Here is a 24,549-nt window from a genome sequence, read left to right as displayed (position 1 = left end):
TGGACTAGATGACCTTCTGAGGCCCCTTCCAACCTTAACTTGCTGTGATTCTAAGTCAACAGGAACCCTCAGACAAAATCCTGCTGCTTTGTTTGTGATCAAGAGGTCACCTAAGCCTTGGTAACCTATGCATAAAATCATGGATAGGAGCTTCAGGCAGGTAGCCTGCCTCCTTGGCTACTGGCTTGAGTCAACAGATGTGTCTCTATTCCCTCTGAAGGGACCCTCCAGCTGCTTCTCCCACTTGTCTCTTCATGATAGGGCAGTGTCTGTGAGCCATCCAGCCGAGTGCATCTGAGTCTTCCCTCCTCAGCCATTAGGGTTTGATGCACTTTTGAAAGCAGGGCTGCAGCATGGTTCTTGACTGATGGATAGGACAAGTGGGGTAAGGGCAGTGGAAGACTGTGTATAGTGGCAGCCAATATTCTCTGCAATGTGGCCACTTTTCTGCCCCACCTCCCTCCCACAGTATCACTTATGTGTTTCTGAGATATCTAGCATCCTACCTCCATCTCTATGTATCCATTGACATCCTCCCTCCATTGACAAGGTCCTTGTGTCCCCAGATGTTTTGCTGCTGAGCTATCTCCCTTTGTGGGACTCCACAACCAAGTGCTTCACACACTGGATGTCATCTCTGCCTAGCTGCCTCTAGTAGGCATGTTCCCAGCAAGTCAAGCCAAGGACCTTGGTGAAGGTCTTCCAGGATTGGGACCCCTGTCTAGAAAGACCACCACAGATATAATCAGTAGAAGAGCTACCAGCAATATATAGGAGCACAGTGTTTTCTACCACTCTGAGGTACCTGTAACAACACCCCTCACACGTTCTTCTGCTGGCAAACCAGGAGTAGCCTACTGGGAAAAAAAAAAAGAAACTAATCAAGCTGGCTCAGTTGTGACTGTCACAAGTTTCAAGTTAGGAGCAACCTATAGTTGTGCTTCCTCAGGAGCAAACCAAGAGCATGACTATGTCTGGTTCCCAAACCTACTCTTGTCTTCTGATTCCTGTTTTGTGCATGTAACTGATGCAAGTTGTTTTCCCCTCCTTGCTAAATCAGCTTTGCTGGGCTGAGAGAGAGAGGCTGCTAGCCGTGCCTTACTACCAGCTGTAATACAGGATAAGTAACAGTCTCCTTCATTATTAAAAGCTCATCACCAATCAGCAGAACATTTTGCATGAAAATTCCTATTAAAAACAGAAAGTACTGTAAGACTTTTGGGGAGTGCAGTCCTGGAGCCAGTGCTGCTAGCTTTTGATATGGGCCTCATACTACTGAACCAGAAATACTCAGTTAAGTTTTGGTCTCCATTTGATGTGTTGGGAGTTCACTGTACATAAATCACATAACTACCTACACCTGGAGATGAAGTTGTTTATGTTGTAGCCATACACTGCAAACTTAGCAACCGGGCTCCCTGGCCTAGGCTCAGAGCTAGTCAGAAGACCACAACACACAGAGCTGGGATTAATGACAATTCCAGTGAAAAGCTAGCAGCAATAAAGTAGAGGGGGACATTCTCATTCAAGATGAGCAAAACTGCAGAGATCCTTACTAACCCACAGCAGAAGAGGATGCATTAAGACAGAAACAGAAAAGAACATTGTGCTTGGGATTTTTTTTGTTGGTTTTTGACATTCGTTTGGACTTCAAAACATTTTTTTATTGTCTCTATCTTCAGAAGAGACTTTTTGTGAAGTCATCAGTGAAGATCCTGGAGTTAAAATGAGAGAGAACTGAAATTAAAAGCTAGTTTATCTGCAGTCTGAAAGGTTGCCATAATGACAGACCCTACAATGGTAGATCACATGACCCGACTAAAACTCAAACTCTTGGAGAAGGTAAGGGGATGTATTTGCAATGTTCATATTTTTGTATCTTCTAAAACTTTAGAGTATACTGCCAATCATTCTACTTCAACATGGGTACATGGGTTTTACATCCACTCAGGATTTGTATTCTATTGTGAGAGAACAGAGTTGTACAGCATTAGAGTATTATAATTGTAGTCATTTTCATAGAACAAAAGTATATCAGATTATATGAACCTTAAAACAAAATAAGGGGAAAAGCAAATAAAATCAAGGACAAAGCAATTACAATCCCAGGGAAAAAATGACCAGATAATGAAATGTTATTTTAAGTTGTTACTCATTATCATTTAGTAAAATGACAATCACAAGAGCAGGCCAGAAGCATTGGGAAGCTCAGATATCTTTCAGCAACCTTTATGTCTTCCTGTTTATAGGTTATTCTGGGATCTGGTTAATCCTACATGCTATTTAAGCACCCACTGCCTGGGGGCTGTGCACCATGAAAAACCTCTGCAGAACTCTGCTTAACCATGCCCGGAATATCTCTCCAAACCACAGCCTTATTTAAACTCCCTTAGTACACAGTTGAGGCACAGGCACATTTGGGGTCCTGATTAGGGTTCCTATAGCAGGACTCTGAGGAGGCTGTTTGGGTTTGAAGTCCATGGGAGGAGATGAGCTTTGGCTGGAGAAATCAATACTGTCTGCATAGTGTTTGCTCAGCAACCCTGCAGTTACACTCAACCTCTGTTCACTGCCTGAGGCAGCATTAACTTATGTTTATATGTATACCAGAAATTTTAGTTTACAGAAGTTTCCCTTGCTCACAGCAGATGCCATAACTACGCCATGGCACAGGCATACCCCACTGCTTGTGGAAGCACTGCATGTTTTCATCCTGAGTGACTGAGCTGGCTAACAGTGAAGTGCACCGTGAGCAAACATCCCAGTGGCTCCTGTAACACCACCCTGTACCACGCACCATGGGATATAGGAGTGGTTCATTATGGGATACTGATGTGGCACTGAGAATTGTGGTAGTTGGGGTTAATGTCCCTTAATGTCATTTTCTTTGCTCCTTCTTAAAATGTGTGCCACATATTTTGAAAAACTGCAGTACCTTGCATTGTGTTTCCTCGCCATTAGCATGAGTACCATAAAAGTCCTCTTTGTAATTGTTCCACCCAAAGACGCTGCGTCATTTCTTTGTATTTGCACCACTTGGACAGTAGAAGTATGACATGGGGATATTAGCACAACCTGGGGGCAGAAGGGGTATACAAAAACAATGAATGGATGCTGTAAGGACAGGGATGGGGTCAGTAACTGCACCCTGAGACATTCACTAACCATCTGAACATGGCTAAGCCTCATGCCTGGGCTTAGGAGACTAGCATGGAGTGGTGGCATCATACTTGTGATTCATGTCTGGGATGATCAGCTGTGGCTGCAAACTTTCCAAGACAATATTTCTGGCACTGTGGGTTGAGTATGGCTCTGTCCTTCAGAGCAGTGACAGTAAACCGGTTTCATATACCAATTCTGGCCCTTCGCTCCACCTAGCTTCTCAGTACATCAGTGGAAGGTGATACTTCCACATGATGATGCAGATACTGATGGTTCACAAGGAGCAGCCAACAGACAATACTGACTGATGGAGGAAGGTGCACAATGCTTGTATGCCTGTGCACAAAAGCGTACATGAGAAGCTTCAAGCAGGGATATTCTTCCTCAACTTCCATATTTGCACTGAAATGCTAATACTCATTCTGAGTGGTGTGGCATACCCTCTCCTCCCCTAGCTCATTAAGCCATATATTGGCATCTGGACAACAGCAGGGGAGGTTTAACTAGACCTTAAGTAGATGCAGAATGACAGCTAAATGTGTTTCTGGGTATTTGATAGGGCAGTGGAGAGAGACATCCCATGATAATGCATAACTTTGGCAAACCAAATATTCCCATCATACCTGTTGCCTGCTATTGTATGGTACAGGCTTTGTGAGGCTAAGGGGAAACTTTGTCAATGGGATGGCAGAAGAAGAGGAACAGACTGTGCATAATTTAAGCAGCTAGACACACGGGCAAGAAACAGAGCCCACTATAATGCTGTTCAGCTAAGGGAGGCTTTAAAAGAACACTTCAGTGGTATGTCATGAATTGTGCCAATATTTGTTTTTAAAGGCCACACAGCCTTTGTGGGGGAGAGACTGGAATGCCCGTGCATGTAGGCAGCTGTGAATTTTAATATTCTCAATTCCATATGAAATACTAAAATTTTTATTTGAGATAACAGTGCTGCACTACTTAAATTCAGTAACAACAGACAGATCAAGGACCCCTACAACCAACCAACCAACCTAGGAAGACAACCATCACGAGTAACTGAACATAAATACTTTTATCATGCATCATGGCCAGGCTGATCAGTATAAAAAATGAGGTTGCTTCTGAAAGACTACAGCAACTGACAGATGCAAAGATATCCATGCTGGTTTTATCTCAGTGACTATATGTGGGCTTGTGCCCCATGGGGAGGTATTGTGACTCAGCTGACAGGATCTGGGTTTTGTCAGCTTCTAGGCACCTTACGCGCAGACATATGCACAATTCTGTCAACAGAAAACTGTCAAAACATTCTCATGTTGGCCAGATCTCATCTTTCTCTGGGGACATCCACTGAGTGGTAGAGGAGCTGTTGGTACTGCAGGATGCTGAGAAAGAGCCAAAGAGTCAGCATAGAAGTTCAAGTATAGAAATCCCAACAGTCTTATCCCTCTCTGGATATTCAAAATCTGCTAGCTTTAAGGATTAATCCTGACATGCTCTATCATCCTGCCCTCTATAGCAGTGTTTCTCAACCTGTGGGTCACAACCCAAAAGTGGGTTGCAAGAATATATTAAAGGATCGTGGACAATCTTTAAAAATGGATTTTCCTTTAAAAGAGAAAAATGTGTCTTTTCCCTTGTAGAGTTCCAGCCTGCAAGGAGCTGCTTGGCGTCCCCCCCTGCCTCACACACCCACACTGAGGGGCTGGGGCCTGGTGTTAGAGCATAAATGATGTATGCCCCTGGAGGCTGGGGGGAGCATGGTGACTGCCCACAGGCAGGAGTGGCAGGGGCATAGCAATGACAAGCAGGGAGCTCCTGCAGGCAGCCATAGTGGTGTCGGCAGCAGGAGGAGGGGGTGACCACCCGCAGATGCCACTGGCAGACACTAACACTGTCAGGGGGGAGGAGGGAGCGGCGACTGTCCACAGGTGCTGCCGGCAGCAGCAGCCAATTGCAGAGGGTGCATCGCCAATCTCAGTGAATCCACATGCACCCACATGCACCCCCTATGCATCACCAATGGGTTAGAGGGTCAGGAGCGAGGGTTGGAGCTGGGCCCCATAACTGGGTTGGGACTGACCATTGATGTTTACAACTAGGTCCTGGTACAAAAAAGGTTGAGAACCACTTCTTTAGAGGAAGTAATACTGGGGCAGAACTGTGCAGGTCTTCCAGGCCTCTGTGCAAGTAATCATCTTATACAAGACAAAATGGCTTGTTGACATTACAGGTTGTTCTTTAATGGAACTAGATTTATTCTGAAATGTTTCAGATCCAGCAGACTTTTATTAACAAAAACTACCCCTAACTCTGATATTGAGATCTACTGAGGAAAATTGCTAAGTACTTTATAAGGGAGCTCACCATTATTATCTTCATTTACAGATGCAAAAACTGAAGCCCAAAGAAAAGAATTAACTTGCCTATGATCACTCCACAGACCAGCGGTTGAGACAGAAAAAGGATGTCAGTTTAAGTTTCAGTCCAGTGCACTGTCCACTTGGTCACACTACCTCTAAAAGCTAATCTGTTTCCACTCTTTTATGATTGTGACATTATAAATAGTCTGTAATTGACAAGGTTTCCAGGATGAGTGCTAGCTTGTTCAAGGTAGTGCCAGTTGCTCAGATTTGGACACCAATTCTACCAGCAGATTCCCTGCTCTGTATACAGCAGCTGGTAAATGGGGGCCTGTTGCAGCAATATGTTCAGCAGTTGCAGCTGTGTGATGAGGCACTGGCTGTGAAAGACATGTCTTTCTGTTTTCCTACAGCCACTCCCCACCCCCTCAAACCCCAGATGTAGCCCATAGACTTCTAAAAACAACCCAGGAAGTGCTTCTGTGATAGGGACTCTACCTCTCAGCTGTCAGGAAGTCATTCCATTTGAATTTAAATCTGTAATATGATCACCTAAGTTCAGGAAAGCACAAAAGATATCAGCAGTGAGCTTGTATTCCCTGGAAACGCTGCCTTGAAAAATCTGCATTCTTTGACAAGAGGCAGTTTTATCACTTTTTGGTTTCTGTTGCTTCTTGCCACAAACTTCTGCTTCAGGCAGAAGTAATTAATCACAAAAGAATCATTCAGAAACTCTAAATATGTTGGGCTTTGCTTGTTTTTAAATATAGAAATTGCTTTTTACCTCAGGATATGCCAGAAAGAAATTACTCGCGCTTCAGAGCAATCCACACCAACAGCAAGCTACCCACATGCTTGTTTATTAAAGACGGATTAAGAAGGCTTTTGTTTTATGTGTTGTCTTTACTGATGCTTAAAGATGGCATTGGAAGTTTGTTTACCCCTTTACAAAGCAATATGAATAAGTGTAGAAGTTTTGTCTTGCCTTGCCTGGGAATATCAGGATTGTGACTGTCAATTCTTCACTTCCGTTTCTCCCAGAGGGACCCCATAGAGGCCTGGAGACCAGTAGTCTCCTTCTCAGTCCTCAACTAAAGTAGAAAGGGTACTGACTCTCATGGAGAACTATATTGTAAACCTCTGGTACCCCAGTGCCTGCCTCCACTTACTAAACTGAGATCAAATACAAAAAAAGCAAGCCTGCAGCCAGTACTGTATAAAGGGCCCTTATCTTCCTTTCTCCCAAAGGTTGTGTATTCTCTGTAGCTTGTTTCTGCATAAGCAGCTCAAAAGACTAGAGTTGGACCTGGTGAGCCATCCCGGGTGCAGACAGAACTGATAATTTTCACCCAATCTGGCCGTAGAAAGTGGTCTATAGCTGTGACCAAACGCAAGTGCGTGGCTGAGGGGAGCTTAAAAAAAATGGCCTATCATTGGGCCTTGCATGAGGCAGATGAAGACATTTAAAAACAAAGTGTTTTCATTTCTGTCTGCGTACATTTTTTCCTCTCTCTTAAATGAGGCTTTTCCCCTCAATTAGGTAGCCTGCTGGTATATAGAAGTGGGGCTCCAGAATTATGGTCTTATCTTGGTATGGGCTACTATATTTTAACCCTCTGCTTAATAAGATAATTCTCTTGGGTAATACTTCACTACAAGCACAGCTGAGACAAAGTCTCTTTCTCCACAGGCTTTGCTCTTATGTATACAAATATATTCCAGGTACCTTAGTACAGACCTTGTAGTGTGTGTGAAGTGTTTATCCATTGTACTCAGGTTGACCATCTGCTTTAAAACAACCATCTGCTTTAAAATTTAAGCCTTCACTGTGTGTGTCCTGATAAATTGTTTTTAGTTTAGTTTGGTACATCAGCAATTTTGGATAGTCCATTCCAGTGGTGCAATAGGTTAGCACATGGTATTGATAAGCAGTACTTATCAAGTGATGCCAAGGTTGTGAGTTCAAGCCTTGCCTAGAGCACTGCCTTTAAGTTCGCCAGGGTTTCTTTCTTTTAAGTACCAAGAGGCCCTTTCAGCATCAGAACTGGGGGGAGGAGTACCAAAGGCACCATTCAGAGGGCTCAAGTGCCTCTATACTAATGCTAAGAGCATGGCAAACAAGCAGGAAGAACTCACACTTCTACTCACAGATAATAACTTTGATTTAGTGGGGCTAAAATAAACCTGGTAGGACCCTACCCATGACTGGGTGGTATACATTGAGGGCTACAGGTTGTACAGAAGGGACAGAGTAGGGAGGAAAGGGGTTGGGGTTGCTCTCCATATAAAGGAGCGTTTTACATCTAACCTAATCAAAATGGGATCAGAGGAGGAGAAAGTTGAGGCATTGTGGGTTAGGATACATAGAGGTCATGGGGAAAGGTACTTGGTGGTGGGGGCCTGCTACAGACCACCACCCCAAGACAAAAAGCTAGACTTGGAATTCTTGAGGCAGCTCTCAGGCCATACAGTCTAGGGATGTGGTTGTCATGGGGGACCTAGACTACCCTGACATCTGCTGGGAGGAGCAGTCAGCCAAATCCAACCATTCACTTAGGTTCTTAACCTGCATGCAGGACCTTCACCTAATGCAAGAGGGGAATGCCTTACTGGGCTTGGTGTTGGCTACCGGAGAGGACCTAGTAGGACAGCTGCAGAATCGTGGTTACCTGGGGACAGTGACCACCAATCAATCCAATTCACCATATGACATAGGGTGGGTAAGGTAACTAGTAGGGTGGAAGTACTTGACTTTAGGAAGGCTAACTCCAGTCTGCTTAGGAGTCTAGTCAATGACACTGCAGAAGAAGAGTATTGGAGATGGGAGTCCAGGAAGGGTGGTTGTTCCTAAAGGAAGCAATCCTTCGGGCACAGAGGGAGATTATCCCAGTACGAGGGAAAAGAGCCAAAAAACTTCCTTGGCTAAACAGGGACATCCAAGGAAGCCTAAGGGCAAAAAAGAAGGCATATAGAAGCAGGGGGAAGCTACCAAGGAGGAGTATACCGACTTGGCCCGCACTTGCAGGGGGGCAGTTAAAAAGGCCAAAGCAACTACAGAACTGAGGCTAGCAACACAAATTAAAGACAACAAATGGTCTTTTTTTTAGGCATGTAGGAAGTAAAAGGAAGGCGCAAGGCAGCATAGGACCCCTATTAAACAAGGAAGAGCAATTAATGACAGACAAGGGAAACAAGGCTGAGCTATTCAATGGGTTTTTGCCTCAGTGTTCCTGAACAGGGCTCAAGATACCCATCTAAGAACCAGTTAGGAGACTGTCAGAGGGGCACCAGCCTACCAACTGTTGATGCTGACTTGGTGCAGAGTCACTTGGATGGACTGGATGTGTTCAAGTCAGCAGGACCAGATGAGCTGCATCCCAGAGTACTGAAGGAATTGGCCAGTGTCATGGCAGAACCACTGGCACAACTGTTTGAGTGCTCATGGTACTTGGGTCAGGTCCCAGAGGACCAATGTGGTCCCTATTCTCAAGAAGGGGAGAAAGGAGGATCCGAGTAATTATAGGCCAGTCAGTTTCACCTCCATCCTTGGAAAGGTCTTTGAAAAGATTATGAAGGATCATATTTGTGGGAATCCAGCTGGAAAAAATAATGCAGTAGGGAAATCAGCATGGATTTGTAGCAGATAGATCATGTCTGACCAATCTGGTTTCATTTTATGATATAGTGTCACAAAATGCTTTGATGCAGGAGTAGAGGTGGATGTCACTTTCTTGGACTTTAGCAAGGCCTTCAATACGGTATCTCATCCTATTCTCATAAATAGAAAGGCTGTGACATAGATATTTACATGGTCCAATAGGTGGCAAATTGACTTACCAGTCACATCCAGAGAGCGCGGTAGTAGATGGGTCAAGGATCCCACAGAGTTCAGTCCTTGGACTTGTACTCTTCAATATCTTCACCAGTGACTTGGCTGTGGGTGTGAAGTGTATTCTGTCCAAGTTTGCAGACTATACTAAATTGTGGGGTGAAGTGCACACTCCAGAGAGTAAGGAACGATTGCAGTCAGACCTGGACAGGTTAGAAAAGTGGGCAATATACAATAAGATGCAGTATAACAAGGACAAGTTCAGAGTGCTACACCTAGGGTGCAAAAATATTCAGCACACCTACTGCCTGGGAAGTGACCCTCTCAGTAGCACAGAAGCAGAAAGGGATCTTGGAGTCATAGTGGACTCCAAGATGAACATGTGTCACCAATGTAACGAAATCATCGGCAAAGCTAACTGGACTATATCATGCATCAGCAGATGCATAACAAATAGATCCAAGGAAGTGATACTTCCCTTCTATGCAGCACTGGTCAGACCACAACTGGAATAGTGTGTCCAGTTTTGGGTGCTGTTCTTCAAGAAGGATGTTGATAGACTTGAGAGGGTCCAGAGGAGGGCCACTTGTATGGTTAGGGGCTTACAGAACAAGCCCTATGAGGAGAACGTGAGAGACCTGGACCTCTTCAGCCTCCACAAGAGGAGGACGAGAGGTGATCTTGTGGCCACCTATAGATTCATTGGGGAAAATGCAGCAAGGGACTGGAGATGCTCTGTTCACCAGGGCACCTCTTGGGGTAAAAGGAACAATGGTCCCAAACTAACAGAGACCAGATTTAGATAGACATCAGGAAAAGCTTCTTCACAGTGAGGGTGGCCAAAATTTGGAATGGGCTTCCAAGAGACATGGTGCTATCCCCTACCTTGGGGGTCTTTAAGAGAAGGCTGAGTAGGCATCTGGCTGGGGTCATCTGACCCCAGCACTCTTTCCTGCCTAGGCAGGAGGTCAGACTCAATAATCTTGTTAGACCCTAACTCCATGTGGCACCCAGTGTTTAGGGAGATGACAATCCAATTGCTCAGAATCCAGTTGCTCAGGGAGCAAACATCAGCACACATTGCTCACAACAGTTTTATTCAAAATGGAGACAGCTTTGGGCTAGCTCCCAAAAAAACCCAAACAAACAGGGAACAGCAGTGAACATTAGTTCTTCTCACATTTTATACACCTTGGTTCATGCTCATTAACATTTACTCCACCTTTGCCCCTCCTGTCTCAAGCTCTGCCCCTGTTTACTGTTTACTTCATTAGCATGAAATTGCCTATGCATTTCATTCATTTACATGCTGTTGCTATGTGTGCATGCTCAAGGCCATGAACCCAGCTTCTCCCAGTCAATTATGGCTTCTTGCCAACTCCATCTCCAAGGTCTTGCTTTTGCTCATCTCCCAATGATAGCTGGTGGGCTACATCCTGTTCTCCTTACACAATGAATCATACAGGTCTTACAACAGTACAACATTGTTAGGAAAACGCTTGCCTAAGCATCTTGCAATGTTACTTTTAATATATTATTCTGTTTTGTGGTTAGCAGCTCTGCTAGGTCACAGATTAAAGCCTTTATTCAGCTGCAAATCCAGTGCTCCCCGAGATCCAAATACAGTTACCTTAACAGATGTATTGAGGTCCTTTCCGACCCTAGCATTTATGAATCTATGGTCTCTTGCTGTTAGAGTCCCAAACACAGATCTTCACCTGTACCACGTACATCATCCAGTCCCATTCAAGCAAACTCTGTTTATTTCCATATGTATCTCAGAACTCTTTGCTTACAGCTGTGTAAATTGATGACGTAACAAAAGACCCACCTTGAGCCCATGTACTGACTGCACATTGCTGCCTCTCAAGTTCTCACTTGGTCCTGTGTCAACCCCCTGGGATTGTTGGCAGCTGGTAGAAGCTGGAATAGATTTCAAAAGACCCTACATTTTCATGAGGGATCTAGCCTTGTGCATCTGTAACAGCTCTCTGTAGCCTCCAACTTCAGCTGAGGCAGGGGGTAACCCTGAAGGTCCCTAGCTCTTCCAAGAATATGAGCCAATAGCAGGATTAATTCCCCTATTGCAGATATGTAGCAAGTGTAATGGTTAAGAACAGAGAAATGTCCTTTGGCTCCAAATCTCTCTTCCCCCTCCCCCACTCCCCAATCCAAAAAGGAGGTCTGTGATACAGAGCCAAAAGATGTTTCTGTTCTTAGTCCTTGACTTTTATCCACTTATTATGGCTTTATTCACAGAAACTAGAAAATGAACGTGAGAACCTGGAGAAGACTGATACACCACTCCCCACAGCAAGTAAGTTTAAAAATCTACTCTAGTTTAACCACATATTACAGGGTGGATGCAGGAACCACTTGCTGACATTCTCAGGCCAATGTTATGGAGGAAGTCAGACTAGATAGTCAAAAAGTTTATTCTTGGCCTTAATACCTATAAGAAGCCTCTCTGATCACACACTCTAATCCATCCTCCCTGTTCCACCTCCACCTCCACCTCCACACACACACACACACTTCCAGCTCCCAGCCCCTTGAAGCAATTAGCAATTAGAATCTGCCTGGTCACTGATTTGCTGAAAGGGATGTTGATGTTCTGATACAGAGATAACTGACTCATACTGGTGCTACCTTAGCAATTCCAGGCATCTGAGTCTGTCTGCCAGCACCTTGAAAGGAGCTGGGGGCAGGTAAAAGGCTTGACCCAGCAGCCACTCCTCTCTGTTCAGCCAAGGAGCAGCACTTGGAGGTGCTGATGGAGTCACATGCTATGGTCTTCAGCTGGAAAGACTGGCTTCACCATGTTACATCAGTCTGGACACCACAAATGGGCATCCCAGGGCCAGTCTAGTTGTTGGCCTGCCTACTTGGCTCAAGGCAAACTGCTCATCTGCCACACCTTTGATGAAATTAAATTTGGAAGATGTTAACAAGGCAGGAGGCTGCCCATTTAATTGCCCTGATACCAAGGGCCTATACATGGCTCTGAACTTACCCTCATACCATGTCCTATACCTCACAGCTGGCATCCATAGTTAGCACTCCAGTGCCTCACACTGGGATTCCCAATCCCTGTGCCCTTTCATGGGGACTCTCAATCACACTCACTAGAGGCTCCCAGCCCCTCCCTTTCTCTCAGGCTCCCTGCCCAGCTCTGGACCCTCTTGGTCCCCTCACGACCCACACTGGACCTCATCCCATATATATGCTTCTCAATCCCAAGCAGTCATCCTACACACCCCCACACTGGGGCCTTATCTCATGTGCCCCTACACTGGGGTTTCTCCATCCCCACAATCATCTCCTACCCTCCTTTTCTGAGCCTCAGGCCTCACTGTAGACCTGGGCTCTGTCACAGGTCCCCTTCTCCAGCCTGGACCCTGCCTCAGGCTTCACTCCAACTGCCTGGGCCCTATGCTTTTACTTTGTAGGGGATGTTCCCCTAGCCTTGCCCCTATTCAGAGTAACCCACAAGGCAGCAGGGGGCTGAAGCTTTCTGGCACCCCATACTCACCCTTCACTGGGGAGGCACAGATGTGGCATTTCCTGGTGTGTGCCCCACCACACCATCCACCCCCAGCAGGGTATAATTTTAGGCCATGACCCAGAGCCAGGGACCTCCAACCATCCCCATAATTCCTGCCTTGTACCACCTAGCTGTTATACAAGGAATAGCAGCCACTCTAACTGGATGATGTTCTTCTCCTGACTGCTTGCAACAAACTACTAGCCCTACTGCTCAGGGCCTGTTTTTATTACAAACAGCTGGGCACTGCTCCCAATCAGGCAGTCTTCTGCTGGTCATGTGCCCTGATTGGGAGTGCAGCCACCTGCAGGCTACTCTGCTTCCTGCCCACATCCTTCTGAGTGCCAGGCAAAAGCTGTGTCTTATCACACCCTACCAAAGTCAGTGTCTCTTAAAATCAGCCTTAGATTGAAATGTAAGGGTTCACTGGGCAATTAGAATACACCAAAGTATTGTATGCAACCATTTGATTTTTTTAATATTAGGAATTTCTATGGTTCCCTGCACCCTACTTCCAACCCTCTCCTCCCCCACCCCTGACTTCCATTTTTGTATGTCCAAAACAATAGGTAAAACCAGATTCTCAGCTGTGTCTGAGGAGCACCTTGGTAGAGCTTTTATATTACCATCACACACAAGATGCACTGGGCACCATAAAGTCTTTGCTCATTCTTGCTACGGGATTCCGAAGTGGTAACAGAAAAGATTCTTTTTTTTCTGGGAAAAGTAACCAGACTTCGTGGCATCCTGTTTTCCAGAATTAACTCATTATTGTAATTGTATGTAACAGTGCTATGTTAAGTTCTCCTTACAGAAGTAACAGACTATCCTATTACTATGTTAGGGAGCAATGAAGGACATGAGGATGCATTGCAAGGTGCACTGAGACGGAGGAAAGACCTGTTGCAGGAGCTTAGGGTAAGAGTCTTCTTTACTAATGGGCAATTGCTGAAAGGGATTTCAGTTAGACCAGGTCCTGTTGAACATGTGTGTTTCACACACAAGCAATAGTATTAATTATAGTTGTTTCCAACTTGCATGGGTAATGAGAGGATCCAGGATTGCTGATCTCTTGAGATCCAAGAATTTAATGAAGTTTGCATTTACACATCTGCTCTACTGCCGAGTAGACTAATTTACTGCCGAGTAAAGCATCACCATCTGCACATGCAATGGTATTAGGCCACAGTAAACTAATTTACTCCACAGTAAAATAGTACTATTAAAAACAGTACTATCTTACAGTGGAGTCATTTACTGTGATTAAATGCAAGCGTAGGAGCTGACCATGGGCATAAATTGCACTCAGTCAGCCCAGCTAGCAGGAGTCCAGACTCCTAGCCTAGCCACATTGCTCTGTATGTGCAGCACCCTCATGCCCCAGTCAGCCCCTCTACCACCCAGCACCACCACCCAGAACCTCGGATAGAGCAGGGCAGAAGCAACCCTGGCATAAACTGCTCTGCCTTTACTCAGATTGCTGTTGTCCTGGGCACACATGTAGATGCTGTGCCCAGGAGTAGTTTACTCTGGCTCAAATTGCTCCACAGTTTATTACTTTACATTAATTGCACATGTAGATGAACCCATGAAATGTTAAAAGGAAGTAGAACTCATTCACAGAATTTAAAGGAGAAAACACAACTTTACACTTAACAACCTTTTCCTGGGTTTATGGAAACATTGTTTCACTGGGTGGGGATAAAGGATGCAGATTTAAAAGAAAGACAAAGACTTTTGGCCCAAGACATGCTTCAGAAATTCAGGTAGCAGTTTACTCCCTAAAGCTATTTAGGAACTTGTATGAGAGTCTGTTGCTGGAATCACATCCAGCAATGTGTCCAAGGTATATCATAGGGTTTGTAGGCAGGCAGGGAAACAGAGCATCCAAAGAAGAGTGTGGGGGAAACTAACTTCTGCCCAAATTCTTATAGAGTTTACCTTGGAAAGCAAGTATTGATGCCCATGGAAGCAAATTCCTTTATCAGGCACAGACCCAAGCACCACAATAGGAGGGCAGTGGTAAAGGAATCCTCCCTCAGTCTGCAGAGTGACTTGGGAAATGCAGTCACTAAGTGGCCTGAGGAAGAAGAGATATAGAGCTATAGGGACTGAGAAGACAGGAGAGACCATGTTGATGCTTGTCCCTTTGTTTCATGTCTTCCACTCCACCACAAGAGACCCCAAGGAAGAAGGAGCCTCAACAAAGTTTTAGACAGACACCAACTGTTTCTCTGCTGCCCTTTTAGTTTTCAGTTTGACTGAGAAGGGATGAATAAAAAGGGTACTTTTAAGCACTCCAGCAAAACAGGCAGCTGGGGTCCTAGTAAAGAAGGGGAAATAGTAATATGGAAATGTAACCCAGGTACACCCAAGGGTGTGCTCTATTCTCAATTGAATAAGATGGGTAGGCAGGAGGGGGTGCTGTGAGAGGGATGCCAAAATTTCAAGCAGATCCCTCTTTCCTCCATAGAGTTAGCCCAAGCCCAAAGTTCTTAACTATATACAATCTATTAAGTTATAATATACATAAACCTAAAACTAAATATCATATATATGATATTTAGTTTTAGGTTTATGTATTATTTATTTACACAGAGAACAACCAATAACCAAGGTCAAACGCTAAATAACACTATTTAGAACATTACAATACAACATTTCAATTACAAAATATAAGGCGCAAACATGAACAATTTTAATAACATCTATCCCTTAATATAATCCCTGACCCATGACAAGAGACACCACTTGGGGGGTGTCCAGGAATCACCAGGGGCCCCTCCCCTTAGGGCCTTGACTAGACGGGGGGCTGCTCACCCAGCCCCTTCTCTGAGTTTGCCTGCCCCAAATGTCTTTCCCCTGTGCGACCCAAGGGCCCAATGACTCACGCTTCCTCAGGTGGTGGTGGTCAGGGCACAGCTCGATGGGGTCTCCTCTGCTGCAGTGCCTCTCCTGCACCACTGGACTCCTCTCCACCCTGTGCCCCACTCTGGGCACCGAGGGCTCAGCTCCTCTCAGCTGCTGCACCACGGCTGCTGGGCCTCACACTGCAGGAAAAAAAACACACCTAACAAGACTGGCACTTCTACTATTTTGCTTGTGTGTCATCTGTTTTGGCTACTTGCATAGTAAACTCTTTGGGGTAGACACTATGTTTCATGATACATTTGTTTTTTAGCACCCTGCATAATAAGGCTCCAATCCTGACTGGAGTCTCTCAATATTATCTGCCAGGAGGAGTGTCTGTATTATTACTTCTTACAAGGTTTCTTGTTTCAGGGTAGGGGGAGGCGTTAGGAGCAAGGGGAACAGGAACAGGGGGAAATTGGCTATTAACAAAACCATGTTTCCTGAAACTTTTGAAGATTGTCTTTATTATTTATTTCCAGAGCTCAGTGAAGGAAATGCATAGAAGAAACAGAAATTTGTGAGAAACAGAAATTTGTGACAGGCAGGGATTTATCTGGATGATGTCTTTTATTGGACCAAGTCTATCCCAACCCTGTGGTTGGTCCAATAAAAGATAAACATCCACAACAATCCTTGCCACAGGAAAAAAAAGATTTTCTGTGGCTGTGTGATTTCCTTTATGGAATGGTCACTTGCATTCAGCAGCATAACCAGGAGTGGGCAAGAGGGAGCACCAATCCTGGGCACCAGTTTAGGAGGGTTGCCAAAATTGATCTCTTCTGCGGAGTCTGTGCCTTGGCAGCAAGAGCATCTTCACAGTGCTGCTCTTGCAGCAGCAGCCAGTGTTGTTGCTGCTTTAAGGACAAGAGGCAGGGTGGGCAGAGCATACAGCAGTAGCCAGGGACTGGGTATTCCTGCATTCCCCTACCTACCCCTGCTCTCAGAATCTACATGTTCCACCTGCTCTCAGAACCCCCCTTCCCACACGCCTTCTTCACCCCTGCTCCCTGTCAGGGTTTGCTGACAGCATAAACTCTGCACATTATATCACTGCTCTCATTCTGTTAGTTTCTGCAGCGTGATGCCAGGAGTTCCCATAGCAGCATACTGGTGGATCAGATTCACTCCTGCTGTGGAGTTGGTAGGATTAAACAAGGCCAAGTTCCACCCAGTGCTGCCTTTACACTACAAGGCTCTCCCTCTGACAAATGCTACCAAATTATTTGATCTTGTAGGAGCAGCAGTTTTTGGAAGAATTTTCAAGGCCCCAGCTCTTGGCAGGAAGTCACTGTAAAAGCTACAGAACAGAACCTACATACGTTTACCAGCCACTTCTTCCAGTTCCGCCAGCAGAGCCACCCAGGATCATCCAGCACACAGTAAGATCCTCACTATGTCAGTACTAAGACCAACAGCATCCCTCTAAAAAACAGCTGTAGCACCTAGCTTCCTATGTGTAGATGGCTATCAAAATCCTGACTTAGAAAGTGGGTCTCCTTATCTCTCATTCCCTGCATTAGCAGAGGTTAGGCAGGAGCAGATCCAGGGCAGGTGTACTGGTCACTCGCATCCCCCTTTGATTCCTACTTCACTCCACGTTTAAAACCAACTACCTAAGGGAGTTGATTGTAATCTACCTGATTCTTTCTAAACTCTTCATTTGACAGGTGTTAAAGACCCTCTCTTCTTTGTAATGGTCCTCATGTTCCAACAATCAAGCTATCCTTTGTTTTGCAATTCTGGGATGTGTAAAGATTGCTGTCTATTAGCTGCCCCTGGTACTGAAGCTTCTATTTCACAGGGCTGCAGATTAACTCATTCCAAATAAGTTTTTTGTTTTTGCTTGAATCTTAAATTGAATAATACAGCCCTGGGTCCCCAGCATATTAGTAAAGCTTCTAGTTTCTTTTTCACTGGAGAAAAATGTGTTGTTTTATATGTGATAAAACACATTTCAAAATCCTACATCCACCCATGAGGCTTGCAGGAGTGTTGCAGAGGAAAGATGGGATTCTCCAAGGAAAGTATGGGATTCTTTATCACTTAATATCTTCATGTGGGGCATGAAATTCTGATATAGAAGGTCAGACTAGACAATCTAATTTCTTTCAACCTTAAAACTTATAAAGCTGTAAATGTCCCTGGCTCCAAAACTGAGCTGAGGATGGTAGTAAGGATTTACATGAGAGGGAAATGGAATGAACCCAAAGACTCAGTCTGGATGAGTCCTGCAATCACACAGTTCTGTTGGGCAGAAACAGTTTGTGCCCCCATCTTCAAACAGGGCTTTTTGGAAGTAAAAGAGTGGTCGGGGAAAACCTACCTGTAATTTTAGAAGCTGCATTTCAAAATCTGGCTCAGATGATCAAACTGGGTCTTGTCTATACTCCCCTCCCTCTGCTGCAGCAATTTATGGTGACAGATCGCAGCTGTCACTAGCAAGCTGCCAGGGCATGTGCTTCTTTCAGCTCCACAGGACTCCACCCCAGAGCTATGCCACCAGAGTACAAAATGCACCTTAGAAAGGCCCCAGCTACTGAAGGGGACTGAGGCAGGCAGCAGATGGCTCAGCAGAGATTGTTTCATTCTGTCAGCAGAAAGGAGGGTGCTGCTAGTGTAGAGGAGCTTTGCGTGCCAATGTACTCCAAATGTTCTGGCAGAACTGGAGTTCAATTTGGGAAAGCCTTTGCTGTGCAAACTAGGTCTCAAAAAGGTCTGCCTGCCTGACATCACTTACAAGAGTGTTCAGAGTGTAAATAATAGATTTGATAGATTTCATAGACATTAGGGCTGGAAGGGACCTCGGGAGATCATCAACTCCAGCCCCCTGCCCAAAGGGCAGGAAGTCAGCTGGGGTCATAGGATCCCACCAAGATAAGCATCCAATTTACTCTTGAAGGTGTTCAATGTAGGCGCTTGAACCACCTCCGCTGGCAGACTGTTCCAGACCTTGGGGGCTCGGACAGTAAAGAAATTCTTCCTTATGTCCAGCCTGAAATGGTCTTGCAGGAGTTTGTGACCATTCAACCTCGTCATCCCTTGGGGCGCTCTGGTGAACAAACGTTCCCCCAGATCCTGGTGGCCACCCCTGATAAACTTATAGGTGGCCGTCAGATCACCCCTGAGACTGCGCTTTTCCAGGCTAAAGAGTCCCATGGCTCTCAGCCTGTCATCATAAGATCTGTTTTCCTGACCTCTGATCATACGCGTGGCTCTCCTCTGGACTCTCCCAAGCTTCTCCACATCCTTTTTGAATTGTGGAGCCCAAAATTGGACGCAGTACTCCAGCTGCAGCCTCACCAAGGCCGAGTACAAGGGGAGAATGACATCCCGGGATTTGCTCGAGAAGCATCTATGGATGCAAGCCAACGTTTTGGTCACTTTACTAGCCGCAGCATCGCATTGCAGGCTCATGTTCATCTTGTGGTCAATGATGACCCCCAAGTCTTTTTCTTCTGTAGTGCTAACCAACGTAGCACTGCCGAACCTATAAGGGTGTTTTTCCTCCCAAGGTGGAGAACCTTGCATTTTTCGGTGTTAAACACCATCAGGTTCTCGTCTGCCCATTTGCTGAGCTTGTCCAGGTCAGCCTGGATCACCCGCCTATCTTCTGGCGTGGATGCTTTGCCCCAAAGTTTGGTGTCATCGGCGAACTTGGCCAGTCCACTCCTGACTCCAATGTCCACATCATTAATGAAGATGTTGAACAGTATGGGTCCAAGGACAGAGCCTTGAGGAACCCCACTGGTCACAGGGCACCACGATGAGTGACTGCCATCAATCACAACCCTCTGGGTCCGACCACGGAGCCAATTTCCCAGCCAGCGGATCATGGTGGAGCCAGGGCCACAACTGCCAGATGACTTCAAAAAAGCTTTTGATCTGGTAAGATATACGACATCAATCTCTTCTCCCTTGTCCAGGTGATAGGTCACCTGGTCATAGAAGGAAATGAGATTGGTCAAACAAGACCTACCCGCAACAAACCTGTGCTGGCTATCCCTTAGAATGTTAGCCTGGGCCAGTCCATCAAGGATGGCCTCCTTAATAAACTTTTCTAAGATCTTCCCCAGGATAGAAGTCAGGCTGATGGGCCTGTAGTTAGCCGGATCCACTCTCCTCCCTTTCTTGAAGATCGGCACCACATTGGCCTTCTTCCAGTCTTCGGGCACTACACCAGAGCGCCAGGAGTTTTCAAAGATCCGTGCCAGGGGCTGGGCTATGACGCTCGCCAGCTCCTTGAGTACCCTGGGGTGCAGATTGTCAGGGCCGGCTGACTTGAAGGTATCCAGCTTCTCAAGGTGTTCCTTCACAAGGTCAGCATTTATGGAGGGTAGGGGATCGTCATCACCCGGATCTCCCTGTCCCATAGCAGGCATGGGGGTCCCATGGGACTGATGAAAGACTGACGCAAAGTACCTATTTAATAGGTTGGCTTTTTCCTGGGCATTAGTTGTCAGTTGCCCCATCTGGTTTAGCAGGGGTCCAACGTTGCCCTTGCTTTTCCTCCGGCTCCCCACATATCTGAAAAAGGACTTTTTGTTGTCCTTGATGCTTGAAGCTAGTTGGAGTTCAGTTGCAGCCTTGGCTTTCCTGGTTTGCTCCCTGCAGGACCGGACCAGCGCAGAATAATCCTCCTTGGAGGTGAATTCCGTCCTCCATCCTTTGTAGGCTTTCCTTTTTAATCCTAGAGGCTATGCCATTAATGCAACACTTACCTCCAAACTTAGAGGAGAAAGATAATGCCAGCTCAGCAACACCGAGGAGTGGGGGTGTGGCAGAGTGAAGAGAAGGGAGGAGAGACTAACCTATCTGGGCAAGTTCCACAGGGAATATAAGAAGCCTTATTAGAGAAACAAAGAACTTCTATGCCTGTTATCCAAAGAATGGATTTGCTGATGTTCAAAGGCCATATGGAATATTCTTTTGATCTACACTTTCACCTACCCAAAAATGACTGCTTGCAAGTAGATATAACTGACATTCCACAGTGACAGCGTAACAGTAAGCAAGGCTCAGATGGAATGAATCTGGGCAAACATGTAAATTTAATTTGAAATTAAACATGTAAATATGCGTATTATATCACAAGGGAGTCACTTTCCCATGATTCTGCTGGGGGGATAGGCTGAGTCAGAGAGTGTGTGCTTGCTCTTCTACCACATTTAGCCCACCACTGAGGAAAGTCTAAGAGTTGTGCTACTAGAAAACTCCTCTATTTCCTTCCCAAAATCAGGATTGCAGTCAGTTATACACATGCCATTCTGCACAGATTCACTGACTAAAGGCACCAACAGGAATTTTATTTTCTTCCAACCACACACTTGCTCTAGAGGTTACTAGTTAATGCCCACCGAGATAGATGCTGTTTTACTGTATGGCTGTTAGTGTTTCTGTTGCCTTAGGTTCAGAATTTCTTCCTGAGAGACTGTTTAACTATCTCCTACTGCTTAATTAGACTTCTAATTTGTACTCAAAGGAAATATAAAGTATTCAATTGCATGTTTAATGGACAGTATTATATAGGTTGTATCAATGCATTTCATATACTACTTAATTTTTTAACCACAGATTACCTTTACCCCGAAACCCGCCCCCCCAAATTTGGGGTGCATGTTTTGAGCAGGGGATCTGATTTTCTGCCTAGGATAGAAGCACCCTGCTTTGATTCCTCCTCGCCAGTATATTAGCTGCTATATTACTATGCAGGAAACCAGAGGTGGTAACAATTGTCTCTTTTTAAATGGTCTCTGTCTTTCACTAATCAAGCTAACCTTTTTAAAGGCAGTTTTCCTGTCTGAGCTGCTCCTGGTCTCTCTCTTCCTATTTTACAGCCTTGGAGACTCAACTTTTTTCAAAATTATTAATCTACCAAGGAAACTAGTTGTCAGAGTAGGAAACAGGAAAGGGAACATGAGTCAGCTGAAAATTAGTCTCTGTCCCTATTCTATGCAGCCATAAATAACTCTGAAAGTCTTTTTTTCTTCATTCTGCCTTTCAAAAACAAGGTGCATGTTATATTTTGGGGCATGTTGTATGTAATAAAATATGATACCTGCTCTTATACCAATATATGTTGTCTGAGCACCATTTTGTTTCTCTACAGGTAAACAGCAATGCATTCCAGCTCTGTTGCCATCCTGTTTTGTTTAATGGCAGGACAGATAGTCATACTGAGAATTTTTCAATAAAAATACTAACCTTATAATAATAATAGGCAGAATATTACAGAACCATACAATATGGATAGAGGGACAACACAGCAACTTCTTAGAAGGAATCAGCATGACTATCTTCTCTCCCCCAGTCTTTGCTCATTTCCAAAACAGTTTGGCTTCTCATTATGCCTATGGAAGAACTAAACAGAATACACCAGTGTTGGCTGGCATAACAAACTGGTATCTGCAAGCACTGGTCACCATGACTAACCTAACTTACTGTGTGAAAAGTTTGAGAGTAAATAGGTTCGCCAACTTCTTAACAATCTGATCCTCAGTTCTATATGGCACTTGTTCACCACAGCCTTCTTCAGTACCTCAAGCCTTCTTAATTTCCCTTAAACAGGAACACTGCATCTTCCCTTGCTAGCAAAAAAGTGGCATCTCTGTGCATTCCTCAGTGCCCCCATTGTGAAAGCTGAATAGTATTTCTATGCCAACCTCCTCTCACTTTTTTTTGGCTCTCTAGTGATTCATTTCCCTCACCAACCTGTCTTTTTAAGTTGACTTGTTTCTCCCCTGCTGGTTCCTAGCCCGAGGAAGGTGCAAGAATTCCAGAGTAGGGCAAGGCAAGTCACATGAGTACCATGTTGTGGGTAGCTCTTCCAAGCAGCCAGAACCCACCTTCTTTCTCTGCAGTTACTCCTAGATTACATCACGCGATTTTTTTTTCCAACAGGCAGAATCAAGTACCTGGAGAAACAATAGAACAGTCTATTGCAAAGTTGCTCAAAATGGGTCTCATACCATTATCCAACCTTAAAAAAAGGAGAACTAGTTCATGACAATTAGAACTAAGGATGAAAGATTCAAAAGCTACCAAGAGCTACAGATATTTCACTTTTACTGGTGTATGCAATTGGAAACTGGTCTCTGTCCATAACAGAACAGAAGTTTGGCACAGACTGGTTTAAAAATGGTGGAACCCAGTCTAAAATGATGGAACACATGCCTCCCCAGGGTGAATGTGTCTTCTGTTCACTACTGATCTAAACTATACCACCTACACAAAACCATGTAACTTAGATCAATTCTGCCTTGGGCTTTTTGAATGTTTGTATCTAGCTCAGATTCACATGCAGAGTTTAAGTGGAGCAGACATGGGAAGAATTCACTAAACACAGGGAAAGAAAAAGCACTAAAAATTGTACAAAAGTAAACACTCAAAGAAGCAGAGGAGATGAATGCAAAAACCCAAACATGCGGGTACTATGGAGAAAAGCCATGGGCATGAAAATTTTCCTGCATCTGCATCATATGCACAGTTGTAGCAAGAAGAGTCATTAGGCAAAGCCAAATCTTGCAGACAAAAAAAAGCAAAGAAAAGTGCTCTATACTTAGGAAGCAACCAGAACCTCAGAGGATGGGATTTTGCATGCATGTGATATTAGTGAAGTACAAAACCGCAAACCTGAATAGTTTGTCAAGCTCAAACTAGCCCTTCATAGGCAAAACTAAGCACCCAAACAGAAACACTGCCAAGTTGATAGTGGGGCACCAGTGGATGTTTTATGTAATGCTGAGGAAGTTCTTTGCTTAAGGGAAGAATGTGAAGTTGCAAGCAGAAAAAGCTAAGTGAAAACTATACAATGACAAGCTTATTATAGAAGTAGGATGCTAAATTGTCTTTAGTATTTGTTTTTGTAAGTATATACACTGAAATTCCAAGCAGTGCAGACATTGCAGAAGCCACAGCTTTTAGCTAAACAAATGAGGTCTTGAGCCTAGAGATGCTAATTCTGGAATAATTTGTACAATAAAGGAAAGCAAAAGAATATACCCAAAGCAGAGAACACATTATGACAACTGTGTGAATAAATCCCTTGGACACAGGGAAATCAATTTAAAATTGAAAAATGCAAGAGAAAATTGTGATTGATTGCCTTAGGGGTGGGTGACGTTAGCAACTGCCCAGGGCGCCATGGTCAGGGGGTGTCCATGCATACATGCACATGCAAGTGAATGCACAGCAGTGCTCTTCCTACCCTGCCTCCAACTGTTGCTCAGCAATTGGTGGGGGAGGGGGAAAGGAGAGGCGGGGGGGGGGTGCTACTGAATAAGCCTAGTATGGTATAACAAGTGCTCATCCCAGGATGGTCCTAATGCCCCCTGGTGGCCACTCAGCCCTTTCTTCCTTGGGCTTCTCTGGGTAAACTCCCCTTTAATTTTGATAAAATGGTACTTTTAGGAAAGGGAGGCTGCCCAAGGCTTCCCAAGCCTGATCTCATGCTTATGATCCCAGGTATCTGTGATCATTGCCTTAAGGGCTAATAACATGATTCTAACGTCCCCTTTACACCACATCCATGCCTCACAGATGGTACTCCTTTCTGTTGACAAGCCCCTCCTGGGCTATGAGCTCCTTGCCCCCCCTGGTCTCCAGCTATAACCTGTGGTCTTTGGCCCCTCTCTCTGGACCCTGTCCCTACTCCTAGGTCAGCTGAGACTCCTGGGCTCCCCTTGCCCTGCCAGTCTCCAGCTGTGACCCTCCTTAGCCTTCAGCCTCTCTCTGAAGCCCCCTTTGGGCTCCCAGGCCCT

General features: G+C 45.0%; 1 protein-coding gene across 1 annotated transcript in view; it reads left to right on the top strand.

Moving 5' to 3' along the window:
- Nucleotides 1-1,789: 1,789 nt before the first annotated feature.
- Nucleotides 1,790-24,549, top strand: part of C4H21orf58 (chromosome 4 C21orf58 homolog) — a 36,515-nt gene continuing 13,755 nt past the window's right edge. The window contains exons 1-4 of the mRNA XM_090041700.1: nucleotides 1,790-1,842; nucleotides 11,596-11,653; nucleotides 13,725-13,798; nucleotides 17,029-17,172. Coding sequence (XP_089897826.1) covers nucleotides 1,798-1,842; nucleotides 11,596-11,653; nucleotides 13,725-13,798; nucleotides 17,029-17,172 — 321 coding nt within the window. The 5' untranslated portion in view covers nucleotides 1,790-1,797. The remainder of the gene's footprint in view (nucleotides 1,843-11,595; nucleotides 11,654-13,724; nucleotides 13,799-17,028; nucleotides 17,173-24,549) is intronic.

This window comes from Crocodylus siamensis, chromosome 4 (genome assembly GCF_052110815.1).
Source record: "Crocodylus siamensis isolate JL-2025a chromosome 4, ASM5211081v1, whole genome shotgun sequence".
Classification (NCBI taxonomy): domain Eukaryota; kingdom Metazoa; phylum Chordata; order Crocodylia; family Crocodylidae; genus Crocodylus; species Crocodylus siamensis.
The sequence above is the reverse complement of the archived record's forward strand: the minus strand, read 5'-3'. Positions and strand labels throughout refer to the sequence as shown.